This window comes from Physeter macrocephalus, chromosome 17, assembly GCF_002837175.3.
Source record: "Physeter macrocephalus isolate SW-GA chromosome 17, ASM283717v5, whole genome shotgun sequence".
NCBI classification, from domain to species: domain Eukaryota; kingdom Metazoa; phylum Chordata; class Mammalia; order Artiodactyla; family Physeteridae; genus Physeter; species Physeter macrocephalus.
The window spans coordinates 11,422,060-11,444,253 of NC_041230.1; the positions used below are offsets into that span (position 1 = coordinate 11,422,060).

The 22,194-nt window shown below is 54.3% G+C and overlaps 1 protein-coding gene across 8 annotated transcripts; it reads left to right on the forward strand.

Moving 5' to 3' along the window:
* Positions 1 to 880: 880 nt before the first annotated feature.
* On the forward strand, positions 881 to 21,889 carry LRFN1 (leucine rich repeat and fibronectin type III domain containing 1). Of its 8 annotated transcripts, none has more exons than XM_055079038.1 (5): positions 881 to 954; positions 3,537 to 3,569; positions 6,107 to 6,161; positions 6,576 to 8,018; positions 21,610 to 21,889. In XM_055079038.1, the coding sequence occupies exons 4-5, from the start codon at positions 6,613 to 6,615 to the stop codon at positions 21,644 to 21,646; spliced, it is 1,443 nt and encodes a 480-aa protein (XP_054935013.1). In that variant the 5' UTR covers positions 881 to 954; positions 3,537 to 3,569; positions 6,107 to 6,161; positions 6,576 to 6,612; the 3' UTR covers positions 21,647 to 21,889. The 8 variants fall into 8 exon arrangements, with proteins under 8 accessions (XP_054935013.1, XP_054935007.1, XP_054935011.1 ...); XM_055079032.1 differs by lacking the exon at positions 21,610 to 21,889 and adding an exon at positions 11,818 to 13,548; XM_055079036.1 differs by lacking the exon at positions 21,610 to 21,889 and adding an exon at positions 8,217 to 9,330.
* The last annotated feature ends 305 nt before the right edge of the window (positions 21,890 to 22,194 follow it).

Genomic DNA, 22,194 nt, shown 5'->3' on the forward strand with positions numbered 1-22,194 from the left:
TTGTGAGTGGTTCACTAGAGCTTCACTAGAGGGAGGTTCACTAGAGGGAAGCTCTGCAGAGATGCCCTTGATCTGGGGGGGCAGGGCAAGCTCCATGTGATGATGTGGCTAGGAAGAATTTAGGGAAGGGGTTTAGGGGAAGACCTTGGAATCCAAATGGGATTCAAAATGGGAGGGATTTGGGCCACCAGGAAGCTGGGGAATTGCAATAAGACAGATTTTGAGGGGAGGACTTGCTGGGTTTAGGGGCCAGTGAATATCTCAAAAAGAGGTGGAAAGTGGCCTGAGATACTCAGTGGGAGAGGGGATGGGGGTCAGCTATTCGATAGGAGTTGGGCAAAGGGGTCTGAACAAGGAAGGAACATGGCATTCTGGACTCCACAGAAGTCACAGGGAGGGGGAAGGGTCTTCAGGGTTCAAGAGAGAGAATAGGAATGGGGAGGAGGCTGGGTCCTCAGATGGGTGGCTGAGGAACATGGTCTGGGTTCTCAAAGGAGGTAAGGCATGATCTGGAGTCCCCCTGGGTATTGGGACACGATCCGAGGTCTCCACTAGGGCTTCAAAGGTTCCCCATGTCAGTCGGGGCGTGGTCTGGTAGTCTCCGGGGAAGCCGGCAGGGCTGTAGGTGGGACTGGGGAGGGGTTCGGGGCAGGCCGGCAGCTCCGCAGGGGAGAGGGGTCTGCGGCGGGCCCAGGGGCGGGAGTCGGGGGCGTGCGGCCAGCCCTCCCGGCCCCTCCGGTCGGCGTCCCCTGCCCGCTTGCGGCGGTGTTGGCGGCGGGGCTCCGGCGGCGGGCGGTGCGGAGGGCGGAGCTCCGCGGAGGTTCGGGAGGGAGGGCGGGAGGCGGGAGGGAGGCGGCCCCGCGGCCCCGCGCCCCCTCCTCCGGCCCTCCCCCCACCATGGCGCGGAGCGAGGCAGCGGCGGCGGGGCCGGGCCCAGGGCCCCCCCCTGACTGGGTGAGCGCGGCCCGCAGCGGCCGGGGAGGCGGCGGGCGGGGGCGCCGGTGTGAGCGTGCGAGCGTGTCAGTGTTTGTCCGCGGCGCTGCGGCGGGCCCGGCGTGCGCTCGCGCGGCCCTCTGTGTGCCCGGCGCCGGCGTGTGCGGCGCCCTGCTTGTGTGGCCATCCGGGTGTGTGCCGGGTGTCGAGCCGAAGTGCTGTATCCTGCCGTGCGTGTGTGTCCCCCGGGTGGCTGCCCCTCCTGCTGTGTGTCTGGGGGGCTGTCGCGCACCCATCGGAGGGGCTGTGTGCCGGTGTGTGTGCGTGGGTTGTGTGCCCAGGTGTGGGTCCCGCACCCCACCCCCCCGCAGCTAGTGTGTTCGCGCGGCTAGCTGCGTTGGGTGTTTGTGTCCGGGTTGGATGTCCATCCCAGGGTCTGTGTAGCCGGGTGTGCCCGCTTGGGTGTCCATTTGTGCGTGTGTGTGTGTGTGTGTGTGTGTGTGTGTCTGCGGGTTGTATGTCTCCGAGGGTGTGTGTCTGTGCGTCCATGTCAGGTTCCCGGCGTGGGGCTGGGGGTCCATTTGTGCGTGTGTGTGTGTGTGTGTGTGTGTGTGTCTGCGGGTTGTATGTCTCCGAGGGTGTGTGTCTGTGCGTCCATGTCAGGTTCCCGGCGTGGGGCTGGGGCTCAGCGCCTCGTGGGACCAGGCCTCTGTGTGGGTTTGGGGGAGGGGAGTTTGCCCCTCCCTCGGTCCATGTCAACTCCGGGGGGGGGGTGGTCCTCGGCGGTCCTTGGGGGAGACGGCCATGTCTTCCCCTTCCCGGTGGCTGGGTGGGGGGGGATGGGCAGCCGGTAGGTGGACAGATGGAGGGATGAGAGGCCGAGGGATGGACAGATGGGCCCTAGGGGAGGGACGCAGACCCGGCCCTTTCCCACCCATCCCACCCCAATCCCCCACCGGCCAGATCTCCGCAGATGGGGCCGGAGTTGCCTGCATCCAGATAGCCAGGCTGAGGCACCTTTGGGCTGCTGGTGGGAGGATTGCCTTGGACCAATGCTCTAGGACTCAGGCCCCCAACCTTCTTAGATGCGACCTGCTGAACTCTGACCTGGCTGGGGAGGGGTTGTGCTGGGAGGGAGGGACGTTAGGATTTCTTTGGCCTGGGAAGTAGGTGGGGCGGGGGTGCCTCAGGGCTGGGAGGCATGTGTGTCCATGACCGTGTGTAAGTGGGATTCTCTGCTTATCTGTTGACTGTGCCACTGTGGTTCAATATTTTGTGTGTATTTGTAAGTGTGTAAATCCCTCACAGGGCAGTTGTGTGAGCATGTCTGTTATGAGTGAACATCTTGGAGTGTCTGTGCGAAGGTGGATCTTTCTGTACCTGTGTGCTTGTTTGAGTGTGTATCAGCCTTGTAAGTGTCTGTGCACGTTGTGGTTCTGTGTATGTGCGTGAGATGTGTATTCGCAAGTGTGTGCATTTGTGCATCTGTTGGTGTAGTAATGTATCAGCTTTGTGACCGTGCATCATGGGGATATGTGAAGTTGCATGAGTGTGTTTGGGCATTTGAGAGCATGCACCTGTGTATCTTTGTGTGAGTGAGCATCTGTTATTTGTGTGTGCCCGTGTGTTGGTGAGTGTGCAAGGGTAGATCTGTTATAGGTGCACGCACCTGGGGACACGTGGGTTTCGCTGTTGTGTGTGTGCATCTGTGTGTGAGTGTACAAGGGAAAAGGCAATATTGTATGTGTGGTTGTGTGTCGGTGTGTCAACCTTGAGGGTATGTTTCTATACTGTGAGTCCATTTTTGTGTTCACGTTGGTCTCTGGGGGTGGGGTTGTGTATGTTCAAATACATATATTCAGGATGATATGCGCACATGTGCCTGTGTCCTTGACACAAGGCTGACCCCACTTATGGGCCCAGTGAATTGGGGCCCATGTGGCATGACCTGTGGTATGCTGGGATCCATGGATACAAGTGTGCCCACATCTTGGTCCAAGAGCCTATTGAGGGCAGGGGGCACACAGATCACGCTGCTGTGTCCATGGAAATCCAGATGGAGAGTCGTGGGTTGTGGGCCCATGTGGGTTTTGGCATGTCCACACATGTTGGTGTGACAGTGGTGTGATGGTGAAGATGGGAATCTCTGGTCCTCCCCCAGCTCCTGGTACTGTTCGGGTCTTTGAAGTTGGGGGACTGGGATGTGGATTCTGGAAGGAGGAGGCTGGGAGCCTAGAATCCTGGGTTTGAAGGAGAAGAGGGCTGGGGGGCCAGAGTCCTGTGTCTTGAGAAAGGAAGGAACCGAGACTTGGACTCTTGAATTTGAGGGAAGGGGAGGGTGGGGTTCTTAGCCTCTTGAGCCCCCAGAGGACAAAGGACAAAAGTCCTAGACTCTTGGGTTTTAGAGGGTGAACAGTCTTAGGCCCAGACTCCTTGGTTTCCAGAGATGACTTCCTGGGTCCACCTGAGACTATGCAGAATCGGCAGCAGGAGAGCTGAGACAGGGATCACACCAGGGACTTCCTTGGCTGAGATGGTCTCTGAGGCAGGTCTCCGGAGAGGAGCCAGAAGAATGTTAACAGTGTGGTTTTGTTCCTTTGCAGGTACTGGCCCAGGCCCTGATTCCCTGAAGAGAGGTGAGTGGGGGTCCCACAGGCTGGGGAGAGAGGTGTGGAGTGACTGGGCTTGTTCTGAGCCAGGGGGAGGCCTGGAGCACTGCCTTGTATGGATTTCAGTGGCGGGTATGGCAGGGACCAGGTGCCCCCCAGGCTGGGGGGCAGTGACGAGGTCAGGAACATCGTGTTTGGGTAAGGGCTCGAAAGAGCCATGTCATGGGTGGTAGGTGGCGGTCTCAGACCTGGAGGCATCCCCTTTCAGGATGAGTCAAGTGGTCAGAAAAGGGAAGTTTCCACATATCAGTAAAGGATGCAAAAGAGTTTCCTGACGTGGTATGACCCTGCATTTGGAGAGTGGCATGGATATGGTTTACCATTGTGTGTGTGTGTGTGTGCATGTACGTGGGAAAATCTCCTGATAGACCTGCTGGTGGCTGAGAAAAAGCCTGAGAAAACGATAATTCAACGCTAATACAGCTAACATTTATATAGGGTTTACTCTGTCAGCAACTACTCTAAGCATATTACAGTGTATTATCTCATCTAATCCTCACAATAATCCTATGAGGCAGGTGCTATCATCCTTGTTTTACAGATGAACACACTGAGGCACAAAGAGAGGAAGTCACCTGATTAAAGTCACACAGCAGGGAATTGGGGTGTGAACCTGGAAAGGTTGGGGCCAGATTCTGTCCGGCAAGGCTGCACTGCCTCTCGATGAATGTTAGCTATTTTCAGTGTTATTATTACAGTTTCAACTTGAGTCCCACCCAAGCTGTGGAACTTCCCGTTGCATAGATTGTGGTTCTGAGCCCTAGAGACCCTACTGCCAAGCAGGTACAGAGCTGGGCCTCCTACCTTGGGAGCGCCACCTCCCAGGCCAGGGTTTTCTGTCCGATGTAGAGCAGTGTCCTGGAGGGAGTGCGAGACAAATTAGTGGAGGGCCTCAGAGATGGTGGGATGCCCTGACTTTGCCTTTTTCTCTCTTCAGCCCCATCACTGTCTCCCTCAGTCTCTCTCTCTCTTTCTTCCCGTCTTTATCTGTCTCTATAACACTCCTAGTTTCTCTTCCTGTCTCTCCCCCTCTCCATCTCTGTGTCTCAGTCTCCCTTTTCTGTGTGTGTCTCCTCCACCCAGTTTTTCTGTCTCTCTTTGCTTCAGTCTTACTGTCTCTTCACCTTTCTTTCAGATTCTTTCTCTTGTTGTCTCTGTCTCTCTCTCTGAATCTGTTTCTCTGTAACTGCGAGTCCATCTCTCCCTCCCCCTTGTCTCTCTCTGTCTCTTGGTCCCTTCTCTGTGTCCACAGTCCCCCTCCCCATGGGCTGAAGGATCAAGGCCACATCAGGCCACAGGCCCCAAATGCAGATTCCTGGGAGGTGGGACAGCAGGGACTGGGGCATGGGGTGGGGTGAAAACAGTTTCAGGGACCCCCCCTTCCCATCCTTTTCTCTTTACCCCCCACCCACCCTGTGTTGTGATGGGAGCTGACATGTCGTGGGCTGCAGCTGCCGCAGGGGGAATCCCTGCCGGAAGGTTTTGCCTGGAGCAGAGGCACAGCCTGATTTTGTGTGAGTGTGTGTGTGTGAGTGTGTGTGTGTGAGAGAGTGTGTGAGTGTGTGAGAGAGTGAGTGTGTGTGAGTGTGAGTGTGTGTGTGTGTGTGTGTGTGTGTAGGCATATATGGGGCCTTGTGTTGTGCCCATTAATGTGAGCATGAAAGTCTGCCCCCTGCGTGGGAGCTCAGCAGAGCCCAGGATGAAACCAGGCTCAGAGAAAGACTTCTCAAGACTGAGCAGGGAGACTGATGTCAGCCTGATTTTGTGTGAGTGTGTGTGTGTGAGTGTGTGTGTGTGAGTGTGTGTGTGTGAGAGAGTGTGTGAGTGTGTGAGAGAGTGAGTGTGTGTGAGTGTGAGTGTGTGTGTGTGTGTGTGTGTGTGTAGGCATATATGGGGCCTTGTGTTGTGCCCATTAATGTGAGCATGAAAGTCTGCCCCCTGCGTGGGAGCTCAGCAGAGCCCAGGATGAAACCAGGCTCAGAGAAAGACTTCTCAAGACTGAGCAGGGAGACTGATGTGTTTTTCTCAGCCTCTCCCACCTTCAGACCCCCCTCTGCTACAGCCAGAGGTTGGTGGGGGGGGGGTGTATTACCCTTAACATTTACTGAATACTTACTGTGTGCCAGGCCCCATGCTCAGTGACCCCTATGAATGAGTTCACTGAACTCTTGCAGCAACCCAATGAAGACAGTACAATTATCAGACCATTTTACAAATCAGGAAATTATGGCCTAGTTAGGGAAAATCATTGGTTTGGGGTCACAGAGCTAGCAAGTTGGGGAACCCACGACTTGAACCTGAGTCTATTTGATCTCAAAGCCCTTGCTCTTAATAATAGTGCACATTTCTATCTCTGGCACATATTGGACATGATGATAATAATAATTATCCACTTATATGTATTGAACACATTTTATGTGCTGGGCACTGTTCTGAGTATACCATGCTCATTAATCCATTTAATCCTCACAGAGGTAAGGCCTGTTTTTATCTCCATTTTACAGATGAAGAAACCGAGATTCAGAGAGGTTCAGACACTTGCCCGAGGTCACACAGCTAGTAAGTGTCGGAGCTGGAATTTGAACCCCGGGAGTGTGGCTTTGAAATCCATGACTTTAAGCCCTAGTCAGCAGTGATTTTTCAAAATATATCATGGGTAGTGGAAGACATAGGCTGGGCCAGATGACATCCCTCTGGTTGTGAGATTATAAGAGGTCTGGGAGCTCCTAGAAGAGGGGCAGAGGTGGGGGTAGGACACTCAGAGGTGGGGCAGTGGTAATTTACCAAGCAGCAATGGAAATACTGTTATCTTTTACCAAGTGCATGCCAGCTGATGATCAGTCTTGTCACTGTCCTATAGGACCCGCTTGTCAGGAAGGGAGGGATCTGGGTCGGACTCCTAGCAGGAAATCCCAGGGTGGCCAGGCTGGTGGTCAAGCCCTACGCCTGGGTGACCCTTCTCCTTCCTTGCAGATCTCACCTCCCACTCCTCCCGTCTTCCCCCTGCACCATGGCTCCGGGCCCCTTCTCCTCGGCGCTCCTCTCGCTGCCGCCTGCTGCCCTGCCCTTTCTGCTGCTTCTCTGGGCGGGGGCATCTCGAGGCCAGCCCTGCCCCGGCCGCTGCATCTGCCAGAATGTGGCGCCCACGCTGACCATGCTGTGCGCCAAGACCGGCTTGCTCTTTGTGCCGCCGGCCATCGACCGGCGCGTGGTGGAGCTCCGGCTCACCGACAACTTCATCGCGGCCGTCCGCCGCCGAGACTTCGCCAACATGACCAGCCTGGTGCACCTCACCCTCTCCCGGAACACCATCGGCCAGGTGGCGGCCGGCGCCTTTGCAGACCTCCGCGCCCTCCGCGCCCTGCACCTCGACAGCAACCGCTTGGCGGAGGTCCGGGGCGACCAGCTCCGCGGCTTGGGCAACCTCCGCCACCTGATCCTCGGCAACAACCAGATCCGCCGGGTGGAGTCGGCCGCCTTCGACGCCTTTCTCTCCACCGTGGAGGACCTGGATCTGTCCTACAACAACTTGGAGGCCCTGCCGTGGGAGGCCGTAGGCCAGATGGTGAACCTGAACACCCTCACGCTGGACCACAACCTGATCGACCACATCGCCGAAGGTACCTTCGTGCAGCTTCACAAACTGGTTCGCCTGGACATGACCTCCAACCGCCTGCATAAACTGCCCCCTGATGGGCTCTTCCTGAGGTCCCAAGGCCCCGGGCCAAAGCCACCCACGCCGCTCACGGTCAGCTTCGGCGGCAACCCCCTGCACTGCAACTGCGAGCTGCTCTGGCTGCGGCGGCTGACGAGGGAGGATGACCTGGAGACGTGCGCCACCCCTGAGCACCTCACCGACCGCTACTTCTGGTCCATTCCCGAGGAGGAGTTCCTGTGTGAACCTCCGTTGATCACTCGGCAGGCAGGCGGCCGGGCCCTGGTGGTGGAGGGCCAGGCGGTCAGCCTGCGGTGCCGCGCTGTGGGTGACCCTGAGCCGGTGGTGCATTGGGTGGCACCTGATGGGCGGTTGCTGGGGAACTCGAGCCGGACCCGGGTCCGGGGGGATGGGACACTGGATGTAACCATCACCACCTTGCGGGACAGTGGCACGTTCACGTGCATCGCCTCCAACGCCGCCGGGGAAGCCACGGCACCGGTGGAGGTGTGCGTGGTGCCTCTGCCTCTGATGGCGCCCCCACCGGCTGCCCCACCACCTCTCACCGAGCCTGGCTCCTCGGACATCGCCACGCCTGGCCGACCTGGTGCCAATGAATCTGGGGCTGAGCGCCGGCTTGTGGCTGCTGAGCTCACCTCCAGCTCCGTGCTCATCCGCTGGCCAGCCCAGAGGCCTGTGCCTGGCATCCGCATGTACCAGGTCCAGTACAACAGCTCCGCAGATGACTCCCTTGTCTACAGGTGGGTGCTGCAGTCCCAGGACCTCCTCCCACCCCAGGGGCCCTCCCTCCCATCTGCCGGCTCACTAGGCCTTCTTGCTCAGCTGGGGTTCTAGATGGGTACGTAGAGTGGTATCCAGCTCTCATTTGCCATATTTCCTTCTCTCTCTCTCTTTCTGTCTGTCTTTGTGTTTCATGCATTTTGCATATCTTCGTTTAGCACCGACATGAGCCAGACCAGGGCTGGGCACTGGAGTTATTACTGTGAATGTGCCCAGCATGATCCCTGCTCTCATGGGGCTCGTGGTCTACATCGCTGCTCGCCAAAGGTGTCTGATTGTCTACCTTGTCAGTTAGACATTCTAGAGCATGAAATATACTCACACATATATATTTACAGTTACATTTATATTTGGAAATTATATACCAGTGCTACTGTATCAACACATTGGGTACATTATAGAAACAGAAAAGTATGAGAAGAAGATATAAATACAAATTATTTCCACCATCCTTTGGGTTAGAAGCCATTGCCCCGGTGAGGACAGACACGTATGGTGTAGACAGATGTTAAAGAGTTACCTTCCCCCATCATCTGTTTTTCTCTTGTTCTCGCTGTGTCTCTGTCTGTACCTTCTCTCCCTCCTGCCCTCATGAGGCACTAAGCCCCTGCTCTCTGCTAGGCCCTGAGCTGGGTGCAGGGGACACAGGGAGACCAAGAGAGCAGTCCCTGCCCTCAGGGAGCTCACAGCCCAGAGGGAGGAGGCAGTACACGATGAATTAACAGCCTTGGCCTTGCGTTGCCTCTCCAGCTGGGTAGTTTTTGAGTGTGGCCCACAGCCACAGACCTGGCACACAGTGGGAGAGTTTGATAGGTGGTTGTGGACTCTGTGGACGTCTCTCCTTCGTCCTGGCTCTGCCTCCCTTGGGCACACTGTAGAGTGCCAGCTGAATGCTTAATCCTGTGTTTGACTTCACTTGCGGGCACCAGAGGGGGTGGAGCCATTTCCCCACCCATGGGCAACCCCAGATCTTGGGGGTGCTCAGACCTGCACTGAGAAGTCTGCCTCGGGCTCCATCTTCACCTTGCCCGGTGTTCTCTTGGCCACGGTCCCGGCACACAGTAGGCACTTTCCCATTGTTGGTTGAATGAGTAGATGCCTCCCTTTTCTCTTGTCTCTGTCCTCCTCATTTTCCTCTCTTTTTGAATCTGGTCACCAAACACTGAATAAATGCCTACTGCATGCCAGTTTCCACGCTGGGCCCGGGCCTACCGTGATGGATCAAACACTGGCCGAGTCTTAAAAACATTAGGGCAAACAAAACAACAAAACTTGTAACGTACTACCAAGGATTCTACTCCATTCGACCTTCCCAACTCTGCTGTGAGGCAGCCATGATCCCCCTCCCATTTTACAGACAAGGAAAGTGAGGCTCAGTTGGGGGAAGTCACTTGCTCAAGGTCACACAGAAAGAGGCAGAGCCAGGATTCCAGTTCTTACCCTTCTAACTCTTAATTCTGCACTTTTTACATTGAACACATGTTTATCGAGCACCTGCTGTTTGCCAGGCAGGGATTAGGGGAGATGGATAATACATTTCTGTAAACAGCTGTTGGTTTCTGTGATTCCCCACCTCTCTCTTTCTCTTTTCCTTCTCTCTCTAACCCATGGTCAGTACATGGTGGAGTGGAGGGAGGTTTACAGGTCCTCAGACTCTGCACGTATGCCAACGTTGATGGCCCTCTGTCTCCAGCTGGGCAACAGACCCTGGGACTCTTCTGTTCCCTGTAGGGCCACAGTTCCAATCCTCTGTCCCCCATTGCAGGTGCCTGTGCTACAGCACTGCAGGGGTTAACTTCCTCACTGCCGGTGGAGGTGACAACCAACCAGAAGCCTGCTCTGCTGCTTGCTTGGGTCTTATAGCCAATTAGAGACACATGGGCTCAAGCTTTCTTAAGGAGCCAGCCTCTGTCCTTGAAAAGGGGGGAGTCCCTAGCAACTGGTTATTTTGGGGGAAGGAGCAAAAGGAATCCAAGGCTCTTTGAGAAGGGATGATGAGAGGAAGAGGAAGACTTACAGCCATGGGCCCAAGGTTGGATGGGGTGGGGGGGACAGTGGTCTGTGAAATGGAAGGCAGGGGGAGAGTCGGAGAGGTGGGCCTTTATGAGGTGGTGAGGGCCTTACTTGAAGTCTTTCGGTGGGAGGATGGCTCTTGGTGGTGGTGGAACCTTCTGGAGGTGGAGGAACTGAGGTGGGTTTCAGGACCAGAAGGTGGTCTGGCTAGAACTGAGGTGGGTTTCAGGACCAGAAGGTGGCCTGTAGAGATGGGGGCATGGCCTTTAGAGGAGGTGGCGCTCCTGCAGCATAGTCCCCACGCACATGAAGAGGCGGTTCTTGTCTCTGGTGACCCACTAAGAGCTTTGTGGGAGAGGAGAGCTTGCAAGATTGAGTGCATGCAAATCTATATGGATGTGGCAGTCCCAGGTTAGCCGAGGCTGGACATGGAAAGGGATGTGCCCAACAGAAGAGGGGCAAGGCCTAGTGGGAATGGTCTTACAGATGCGGAGGAGCACACTGGCAGCAGAGTGTGAGCCACAGCAAGGGTTACTGGCCAGCATCGTGTGGGATGCAAGCTGTTAATGAAATTATTAAGTGCCAGGCTTTGGGTATGTTAACTCGTCATACTTCACGCCATCTCTATGGAGTAGGAATTGTTAATACCCCCATTTGGGGGAAATGAGACACAGAGAGGTTAAGAAACTTGCCTGAGGTCACAGAGCTAGCAAGGAGCAGAAGAGAACTCAAACCCTGGCATCGTGGCTCTCAGACTTTGTCAGCTTAACCACTTCTCTACACTGCTGCTCATTTGAGGGCAGGGCCCCATAGCAAGAAAGGAGCATGCTTTCTTGGCTACATTTGCCCCAGTTATGGATGAAACTTACTGGGGGGCATGATGTAGTGACTTCAGGCAGTATAGGGGCAGGGCATGCACAGAGTGGTTGCCTTTGTTACCTGGACACAGTGCAGGACATGCAAGGAGTGGACATGGTCCTAGGCACAGTAGGGGAACCATCTCCAGTGGACCGTTGTGGGGTGTGGCTTGGAAGGCACCTGTCAATCAGAAGGGAAGTGGCCTTTAGCCCTGGCCCCTTAGTAGGCGGAAATATGTAGTTGAGGGGCTTGGAAATTGTCCCAGAAGATAGATGCAGCTAAGAGATGTGTATACCCAAGGATGTACAGATGAGGGGGAGTGGTCTGTATCATGGTTTCCCCAAAAGGACAGGAGTGTGTAGAAGAGAGGAACTAGAAGAGCACCCGTTGCCCCAGTAGGAGTAAGACGGGGTGTGTGGTGACCTCATTGTCCACTTGAGTGAGGGTGGGGCATGCAGGTAAGGGGGCGTGGCCTGTAGCATCCATCCCCTTAAAGGTGGGAATATGTAGATAAGAACGCTTGAATGGCATTTGTCCTAGTAGGAATGAGACACTGCTAGGGAGCATGCCCCTTGAGGGCAGGGCATAAACACTGTAGCATTCCTCCCTGGCAGGGGCCAGGATATGTAGATGAGGGTAGATGAATGGCTAAAATTATCCTAGTAGGTGATGAGACACGGACAGGAGGTGGGTCTGAGGGTGGGGCATGGGCTGTATCAAAGGTCCTGAGAGGGTGAGAATTTGTTGCTTGAATGGCCGCTGTTGTCCCAGTAGAGAGTGAGACACTGGTAGGGATGTATCGTTTGGTCCCCCCGGGTGGGACATGCAACTGAAGCATCGTGGTTCAGAGTGGAGCTAACCCCGCGCTGATCCCGCCCCCTCCCGCAGGATGATCCCATCCACCAGCCAGACCTTCCTGGTGAATGATCTGGCAGCGGGCCGCGCCTACGACCTGTGCGTGCTGGCCGTCTACGACGATGGGGCCACGGTGCTGCCCGCCACCCGAGTGGTGGGCTGCGTGCAGTTTACCACGGCGGGGGATCCCGCGCCCTGCCGCCCACTGAGGGCCCATTTCTTGGGCGGCACCATGATCATCGCCATCGGGGGTGTCATTGTCGCCTCCGTCCTCGTTTTCATAGTTCTGCTCATGATCCGCTACAAGGTCTACGGCGATGGGGATGGCCGCCGAGTCAAGGGCACCTCCAGGTCGCCTCCGCGGGTCAGTCACGTGTGCTCTCAGACCAACGGCGCAGGCGCAACGCAAGCCCCGCCCCCGCCGGCGCAAGACCGCTACGAGGCGCTGCGCGAGGTGCCAGCTCCGGCTGCTGCGGCGGTGGCCGTCGAGGCAAAGGCCGTGGCGGCCGACACGGCTTCCGCGGACCCGGAGGCGGTCCTTGGACGCTCCCTGGGCGGCTCAGCCACCTCGCTGTGCTTGCTGCCGTCCGAGGAAACCTCCGGGGAGGAGTCCCGGGCCGCGGCGGGCCCTCGGAGGAGCCGTTCTGGGGCCCTGGGACCGCTGGCTTCTGCGCCCCCTACTTTAGCTCTGGTTCTTGGGGGAGCCCCGGCCCGGCCGAGGCCGCAGCAGCGCTATTCATTTGACGGGGACTACGGGGCGCTCTTCCAGAGCCACAGTTACCCGCGCCGCGCCCGGCGGACAAAGCGCCACCGGTCCACGCCGCACCTGGACGGGGCCGGAGGGGGCGCGGCCGGGGAGGACGGAGACCTGGGGCTGGGCTCCGCCAGGGCGCGCCTGGCCTTTACCAGCACCGAGTGGATGCTGGAGAGTACCGTGTGAGCGGCTGGCGGGCGCCGGGACGCCTGGGTGCCGCGGACAAACGCCCAGCCGCCCGGACGCCGGGGCAGGACTCGGGGGGCAAAGCGCCGAGCCACGACGTCGGACTGCAGGGGAGGCGTGCCCTTCTCCCTGGAGAGGTTGGGCGGCCTGGGCTGCGGCTCGAAGTCACGCCCCCGCGCTCAGGGGGGTTTGAGGGTGGGCCGTCGAGCTCCTCTCCCCAAGGGACTTTAAGCCCCCCTCCTGCCCCTCCCCCCGCGCGCTCGCGGACCTCGCTGGAGCCGGTGCCTTACACAGCGAAGCGCGGGGAGGGGCAGGGCCCCCCCGACACTGCAGCACTGAGACACGAGTCCCCTCCCCCCGCCCGGGACCCGGGGCAGGGGCGAGGGACCCATTTCTTGTATCTGGCTGGACTAGATCCTATTCTGTCCCGCGGCGGCCTCCAAAGCCCCCACCCCATTCAATTCCCTGGTCCCGTCGGGTCTGGCTTGGGGTGCCCCTTTCTCTGTTCCCTTCGTTTGTCTTTGTTCCACCCTCTGTCGTCTCTGTCTTACGTCCTTCCCTGTTTGTCTCTCATTTCTCTGTCCCGTCATCTCTTCTCCCTCTGCACTCCCATATTGCGTCCGGCCTCGTTGTCTCTCCAGATTATATCTCCCCAGTACACATTCTCCCGGGCAGGTCCCACTGGAAGGACCAGACTCTCCCCTATACCTTCCTCTTAACCCCCAAATAAATCCCCACATGAACAAAATCCAAAACCAAATCCCCCTCCCTACCGGAGCCGGGACCCTCCGCCGCAGGAGAATTAAACATTTTTCTGTGTCTGAGGCCACTCTGCTGACCTCTGTGTGTGTCCATGTGTCTTGGGGAGGTTGAGAAGGGAGGGTGACCTAGATTACACCATAAGGGCTCTTAAGTGAGACTGAAGGTAGGGCAGCTAACTGGGCCCAGGGAGATTTGCAGACAGTTTCCTACCCTCTGAGAGACTTAGAGGTGGGGAATAATAGGTCAAAAACAAAACAAACAAAACCCCAAAGGCACAAACAATAGCTAAGGTTTAGTGAGTGCTTGCTGTGTGCCAAGCACTTAATTCGTTTAATCCTCACAACAGCCCTAGGACATCAGTACCATCATCCCATTTTACAGATGAGTAAATTGAGGCCCAGAAGTAAAGTAACTTGCTCCAGGTCACATAACCAGAAGGTGGCAAAATTGGGATTTAAAAAGGCAGGCAGGCTTCTGAGTCTTTAGTGCTGAGCAGCTAGGAAATGTTTATTCTACGCATAGGCATTGTGCTAAGCACAGCTCATCTCTCCAAGGTCAGACGGCTGTTGGAGGCAGACGGATTTGGCCCCATTTTACAGGCAGGAATCTGCACCCGAGAGTGGTGAAGTCACGTGCCTGAGGCTCCCCTGGTGAAGAAATTGGAGAGCTGGCAGTTTGACCTCAGTATCTGTTCCTCACCACTACCAAATGTAGCCTCTGATGTCTGTGTCTGGAGTCTGGGGAATGGCCCCAAGGACCTTAGTTAGCTGAGCGTGGGTATCCAAAGCCAGCCTGGTGGGGGAGGGGACGAGGGAAAGGGCTGACTGGTCGTGCTGTCTGGAATCTGAGGGCTCTTAGGTAGAGAAGGGGTCTGCTTAGGGCTCAGGGCTTGGTGTGGGGAGGGGAGTTTCTCAGGTGAGGGTGTGTGCTGTGGCTGGGGAAGGGAAGTTGTTTTGGCGGTCGGGCCCTGCAGTGAAAACTCTTTCCCAATCCTGGGGAAGAAGGAAGAAGGCCTAATGCCAGCCAGGGGCCTCCTGAGGCCTGGGGAGGAGGAGAGAAAGACAGAAATAGAAACAGCAGGAGGGAGGGGAATGGATCTGGGCAGACAGGGTGGGAGGCAGCAAGGACAGAGGCACCAGAGAATCACAGGCCAGAATCACCCAGTGGCCTAGCCACACTTATCTATCTCAGTCATCACGACTCCTGGGTACTGAGGGCTTCCCACACACCGGGCACTGTGCTCACAAACCCTCCCTGATGCATGAATAGAAAGTGTGCAGCTCAGCCCCTGGCACATTAGCACTCACAAAATGGACTTAGACAGTAAGCATGATTACATCTATACTCTGCAACAGATGTGTGCGGTGTGTGCACCCTCTTATTTATTTTTGGATAGGTAAGAAGTGGATTTACTTAGAGACACACTCCACAGACAGAGTGTGGGCCATCTCAGAAGGCAAGAGGCCTTGTGTACCCTCTTTTTTTAGATAAGGAAACAAGTTCAGAGAGGTAAGGACTTGCCCAACATCATGCAGGCAGTAAACGGCAGAGGCATGATTGGAAAGTTTACTGCCTCCAAATCCTGCACACCTGACCATCTGACTATATTGTCTCTGATCCACCTGATAAAGCTTTCTTGAACATGTACTATGTACCTGGCCCTGTGCAGGGGGTACAACAGTGAACAAAATAGACAAAACGAGAAACCCCTGCCTCATGGAGCGTGTATTCTAGAGGCAGGAGACAGTAATCAAATAATGAGTGTCTGGTAGTGAATAAGTGTCACGTTGAGAATGAAAACAGGATGATGGGATGGGATGACTGAGAGGCTTGCTTTAGGTTAGAAGGTCAAGGAAGGTGATGTTGGAGCTGAAGAAATGCATTGTGGGAAGAGCCAGGGAAGAGCATTCCTGGCAAATAGAACAGCATGTGCAAAGCCCCTGAGGCAGGAGTGTGCTTGGTGTGTTGAAGGTATAGTGTGTCTGGACTGGAATAAGGGGGAGAGTGAGAGGAGAGCGAGTGGGAGAGGCAAGCAGGGAGCAGGTTCTGCAGAGCCTTGTGCGCTGTGGTCAAGAGTAAAGATTTTATTCTCAGAGCTGTGGGAAGCCAGTGGAGTGTTTTCACCTGGGGCAGTATATGGCCTGATTTCCATGGAGAATCCAGCTTTGAGCAGGGTGTGCCTGTCTTCAAAACAAAATCAGGAACTACCACCTCAGAACTTGGCATCCAAGCATCGGCATATTTGGGGCCCACATGGTCCCTGGTTCAACCCTTTGGATGACAGCCATCACCTTCCTTCCCCTGTAACTTCAGGTCTTTCATTTAACAGAGAAGTATTTATCAATGCCAATGACATGCTTCGTTTTGTTTTTTCCCAAAATTGAGAGCTTTAAACCCAAGAACAGGTACATCAGGTGAGAGAGGGCATGGTATCATTCTAGGGGAGTATTGGAACATCTGCTCTGTGCCCTGGCCCTGTGATGGGCACTGGTGACCCAGCAGTGACCAATTGACCAAGACAGCTCCAGTTCCTGCCCTCTTGGAGCTCAGGCAGACAGATGGCAATAGGGCTGCGGTGGAAGAAACATAAAGCCTATCAGAGCCCAGAAGAGCTGCCTGACCCTGCCTGGAGGTTCAGGGAAGTGTATTAGAGTCTTGGTAGCAAGTGACAGGAAGTCAGCTTAACTGGATGAGGTGTAAAAAGTGTGCATTTGTTGGCTCATGTATCTAGGAAGGAGGCAATCAAGGGTAAAGCTACCAGGAACTTGGCCTTAGAGACTGGAACCCAGACTCGACTCCATCATGACACCCTTCCCATTCATTTCTCTTCTCCGCTTGTCTCAGATTTATCCCCTTCAACTGCATGTAGTAGGGAAAATGGCCTTTTATTTACAGACACAGACTCAATCCTTCTAGCACCATAGCCCAGAGGTGAAATGGCAAAATCTCCAGTCCTAAATGGAAAAAAAAAAAATCCCAGGGAAGGGCTCTGATTGGCCTGACTGGGGACACATGCCACCCCTGCATTGATTGTGATATCCAAAGGAATGGAATGCTTTGACTGGCCAGGTTGTGGTCACATGTCCAGATCGTTTGGCCTGGGGAAGGGGGAGGTGCTAAAAATATTAGCATGAACCATATGAAATTGCCAGTTTTGTAGGTTAGAAATGGCAGAACATTGGCAATTTCATATGGTTGAACCTAAATAGTCACTGGAAAAGTAGGATGGGAAAACTTATTGGGCATATAAAGCAATAGAAACCCCAGTGCTCCACTCAGAAGGATTTTTGGTGGAGGAAGTGATATTACTGAGACATAGGGAATGAGTGGAAATTAGATGAAGACGTAGTAGTGGTGGGAGAGTAGTGGGGACATGTCCCAAGCAGAGGGAACAGCTTATGCAAAGGCTGTCATGAGGGAGGCAAGGGAAGACGGGTCACTTTACTCTGGAGATGGAGTGCTCTGACTGGGCACACGTGAGTCTTGTGTCCAACCAATGAGGGAATGGAAAAGGGGGGTCATGCCCCAAAGGAAAATTGGGAAACTTTACCAGGTGAAATGGACACTGGGCCGGCAAACCCAAATATATCCAGTTCAGAATTTCTTTGTTAGGCCTTGGCATCTCCAAGCAGAGGTTTGCAACCTTGTTTCAATTACAGCACTCATACTGAAAAGGGGTATATGCCTGAACTCAGACATGTCCTACATGATTCAAATTTTTATTATCAAATAATTGGTCTCTTTCTCTGGGTTCTTTGCTGGGCATACAGAGATGGATTTTTGAGGATACATTTGGCTGAAGAAACAAAACCCAATTAACATTACTCAAGATATTTGGTTATCTCATTTAATATGTCTGGAGTTGGGAGTTTGGAGCTGTTAATGCAACAGCTTATTGATATCACCAATGACCCATTCGCCTCCTATTTGTTCCACCTTCCTTAGAAGAATAGTTTCATATTCTAGGCTTGCTGCCTCATTGGCCACCACAGCTCCAGGTCTCTCGTCCTGATACCAATGAACTAAGCAGGAAGGAAGGGAACAAATGGAAGAGTTTTCTTTGTGTTAGGGAAGAAAAAAATCCGAAAATAATAAAAATGACAGCAATAAACGCATATATGGGGCTTAACCTGTGCCAAGAATTGTTTTCAATTCTTTACATAAATTCACTCACTTAAGAAGCCCTTTAGTCTCATGGCCACTCCAAACTGCCGAGGCAAGTGATCCACACTGGGCCTTGTCCAATTTCATGACCCCCAGAATCTGTGAGCATAATAAGATAGTTGTTGTTTTACTCCACTAAGTTTGGGGTGTTTGTTATGACTTGGAGGATATTATTTGTGTGAAAGCTGGAGCCATGGCTGCTGTCTTGACACCATGAGGTAGCCAGAGTAAGAATCAGTCAACAGAAATGGAAAGAACCTGGTTCCCCAATGACATTGTTGAATGAATGAATGAATGAGTTTTGGAACTGCCCTGCCAATGCACTTTTTACTGTGACATAATAAATTCATTTTTGTTCTACCCATTTGAGTTGGGTTTCTGACACATTATAGGATAAAGCATCCTCCTGACTGATACAGACTTCCATCTGTCCTAGGTACATATGGAAAAGAGAGATATACAGTTCACACAGACAGGGAGAGATATATAAACGTGTATAAATACACACACACTTACACACACGTGGGCATGAATATGCTGTTATACATCTTCAGCTGGACTCAGGTTTGGGCAGATACTCACTTGGATGCATATACATACACAGTCACAGAAGTCAGGCACACGCAAATATACGCAACCTGTTCTGAATTTTGCCTGCACTACAGAGACATCCACACTCAGTCACAGACCCACAGTCACACACACACACACACACACACACACACACACACACACTCAAAGATTCACTTATCACAGAAGATTCCAATTCCTTACTGTTTATTTCTGCATATTATATAAAAGTAGAAAAAGAAACATTTCTTTCAGGTCTTAGTCAAGGCTGCAGGGGTGAGAAGAAATAACTTAAGGCAGGGCTGGGGTTAGTGCATAAATAAGGTCTGGGCTCTCAGATGGGCTGGGGTAGGTCCCAGTTCTCAGATGCACAGGTCTCCTCTAGCAGCACAATTCAGGTCCCAAGTGAGGAGGTGGAAGAGGATGAATGTGACAGAGGCCTTGAGGCCATCCTGAAACTCCTGTAGGAGAGATGAGAAGGTGGTTTCCCAATGCCTAGGCGTCAGCCTCCTCCTTAGCCAAGGCCCAGGCATCCACCCTCTTCCCGGGTCACTCACCTTCTTTGGGGCCTCCTGGAGCTGATGCAGCCAGTACTGGAAGCGGCTCCTGGGGCCTGGAGCCTGCTGTGGGCTGAGCCTGGACCTGAGAACAGAGGAAGGTGGTGTGTGAGACAGGGCTTGGGACAGAGGGGCGAGGTCCCATCTGCCCAGAACCCACAGACACGGCCCGGGTGCCCCAAGCACTCACACAGGCCTGGAGCTTGGAGTGGATGTGGTGCAGCGTGTGAAGGGGCTGGTCCAGGATGTGGTCCAGGGATGAGTTAGCCGTGGCCTCCAGGACATTCAGTGTCAGGGCCACCTCCGCCTGCAAGGCCACGGGGCGCTCCCACACCTGAGGAGAGGTGAGAGGGAACAGGTGAGGTGGAAAGGTGAGGAAGGATAGGCAAGAAGGCCCAGTTAAGTGGGGACAGGTAGGAAGAACAGGGGAGGAGGGCAGGTGATATGAGACATATGAGGGGGACAGGTGATGGGACAGGTAAGAGAGAGACAGGAGAGGGGAACACATGAGGAAGGAGGCAGATGAAGGGGATACAGGTGAGGCAGAATGATAAGAGAAAAGTGAGGGAACAGATGAAAAAGTGAAATGGGGACAAATGAAAAGTGACTCATGAGGGAGGTCACAGAGATCTGAAGAACAGGATGGGGACAGGTGAGAAGAGAACAGTTTGGGGAGGTAGGTGAGCGCGGGACGGTTGGCTGCATAGGTGAGAAGGGTGGAGGAAGGAGGAGCGTTTGCTGGGCAAAGATCAGCGGAGGAAGATGACAAGGGACAGAGGTGAGAGCGCAAGGAGGGCAGGTGAGAGCGCGAGGAGGGCAGGTGAGAGGGAATCAGTGTTCAGAGTAGATGGTGACAAGGTGGGCAGGGCAAGGGGCACAGGCTGGGGACACAGCCAGGAGAGAAGAGAGAAGTGAGAAGGAACAAGGTAAGAGTGCAGGTGAGAGGGACAGGTGGGGGAGACAGGGAAGTGAGGACAGGCAGAGAGATGATAAAAAGGAACCCAGGGGAGGGACAGGGTCAAGGGAGCAGTTGGGGAGGCACAGGGGCCCAGGACAGATGAGGAGAGACCAGAGAGAGGGAAGCACAGGTGAGATAAAGGACATCAGGGGCCGCCTGCAGCTGCCTCAGGTCCCGGGTCCTGGGGAAGAGGCGGGAGCTGCAGTTCCAGTCCTTCTGCAAGAGCGACACTTCTCAGAGAGCAAGGGCAGGTTCAACCCACAACGGGAGGGACAGAGCCTAGCAGCAAGGATGAAGGTCTAGCAGGAGGGCTTGAGTTTAATCCACAGCAGAGAGAATAGATGTTAGTCATAGCCGAAGAGCTAGAGGCTAGCCTATGTAGCAGGAGGATAGCCGCCTGCAGCCCAGGGGAAGAGGCGGGAGCTGCAGTTCCAGTCCTTCTGCAAGAGCGACACTTCTCAGAGAGCAAGGGCAGGTTCAACCCACAACGGGAGGGACAGAGCCTAGCAGCAAGGATGAAGGTCTAGCAGGAGGGCTTGAGTTTAATCCACAGCAGAGAGAATAGATGTTAGTCATAGCCGAAGAGCTAGAGGCTAGCCTATGTAGCAGGAGGATAGAGGTTAGGCCAACAGTAGCAGGGCAGCAGCTTGGCTATGGTAGAAGGGGCAGAGGTTAGCCTACAACAGGGACTTACCAAGGCATCTTTGGCTTTTTTTTTTTGGCCGCACCCCGCGGCTTGTGGGATCTTATTTCCCTGACCAGGGATCGAACCCGGGCCCGGCAGTGAGAGCGTGGAGCCCTAACCACTGGACTGCCAGGGAATTCCCATCCTTGGCTTTCTTGAAGGCCACCAGCTCGCTTGGCAGCAGAGATTTGAACATGCCAATGTCGCAGCCCTTCCTGGTTGTGGTGGGGACAGGACATGCTCTAGCCAAGCCCAGCCCCACGGTCGTCACCAGAACTAGCGTCAAGTCTGAAGCCATGGCCAAATCGCAAACTGCTTCCCCAGCTGCCTGGCTCGGCTTTTCATCCAGGCTAAATGTGCAACCCTGGCTGAGGGCTTTGACTTTTAAAGGCATGAGTGGATGGGGCCAGCTGCTAAGCCAGGTGAGTTGACAGGTATGTGTGGGACCAGGTGAGCTCAGAGCTATGCCCAGAAGGAAAGAGAAACTGAAATCCCAGGAGGGAGCCTGAGAAGTTCCTGAACCTAGTTTAGGAAACCCTGGGATGTTGGGGAGGCAGTGACTGAGGCTGAGGCAGGAAGGGAAATGGGAAGCTGTCACCGCAGGGCAGGGGCTGGGGCGGGGTGTGTGTGGGCGGGGTGTGTGTGGGCGGGGCTGCTGAAGCAGCAGAGAGGGAGCTTCCTCCGCTGGTTTAAGCGTGTTCCACGAACTCATTCGTATTAGGCTCCGAACATTCCCGTGAGTAGTTATTTTGATGATCACCCCCCATTTTACCAGTGAAGGAACTAGGGCACAGGAGGGTAAAGTGACTTAACCTAAGGTCCCACAGGTGTTTAATGGCAGAGCTGGGGTTTGAATGGAATCCCATGCAATTACTCCCTATTCTGTGTACAGCCAAAGCAGAAGATGGGAACCTCTGGGACTCACAGACGTCCAGCTTTCCTTTCTCTCCCTCTGGGTAGCATGAAAGGCTAGGAAGTTCCCCGTTTGCGGGGCAAGAGCGCGTGCTGGGGACTGGAGGGGCCGCCTGGAAAGAAGGCAGTGAGTAGGGCTTCCAGAAGGCAGGCAGAGTCTGGTCTCTTTGCTATCATCATCCCCTGCGGTGATAATCATTGTGTAGCGAGAAGGGAATTGCTCTGATGTACAGGCACTTCACATTTTTCATTCCTTTATTTTTTTCTTGGCCCTTAGGTGCAGAAAGATACTAATCATACTCTTCGGATCATAATATAGAATCACAATTGGCCCATGAAAGACCCTCTAAGGTTTTACCCCCAGCCTCATGCCCAATCTCTATCCCATTCCTCCCCTTCACAGACACCCACTTTAATGCGCTTGATACATAGCTGCGAAGATATATCTTTATACTTTGTGATTTTGTGTGTGCATATGTCTCCAATTTACATAAAAGGGATTGGGCTATAAATCTTGTTCTGTTTCTTCCCCCTCTTTTTTTAAACTTAACAGTATGTTTCTGAGGTCTCTCCATGTAGTGGTGTATATCAATCTCTGTTTCTTTTTTTTTTTTAATAAATTTATTTTATTTATTTTTGGCTGCGTTGGGTCTTCGTTGCTGCGCGCGGGCTTTCTCTGGTTGTGGCGAACGGGGGTTACTCTCCATTGCGGTGCGTGGGCTTCTCACTGCGGTGGCTTCTCTTGTTGCGAAGCATGGGCTCTAGGCTCGCGGGCTTCAGTAGTTGCAGCACGCAGGCTCAGTAGTTGTGGCTCGCGGGCTCTAGAGCGCAGGCTCAGTAGTTGTGACGCACGGGCTTAGTT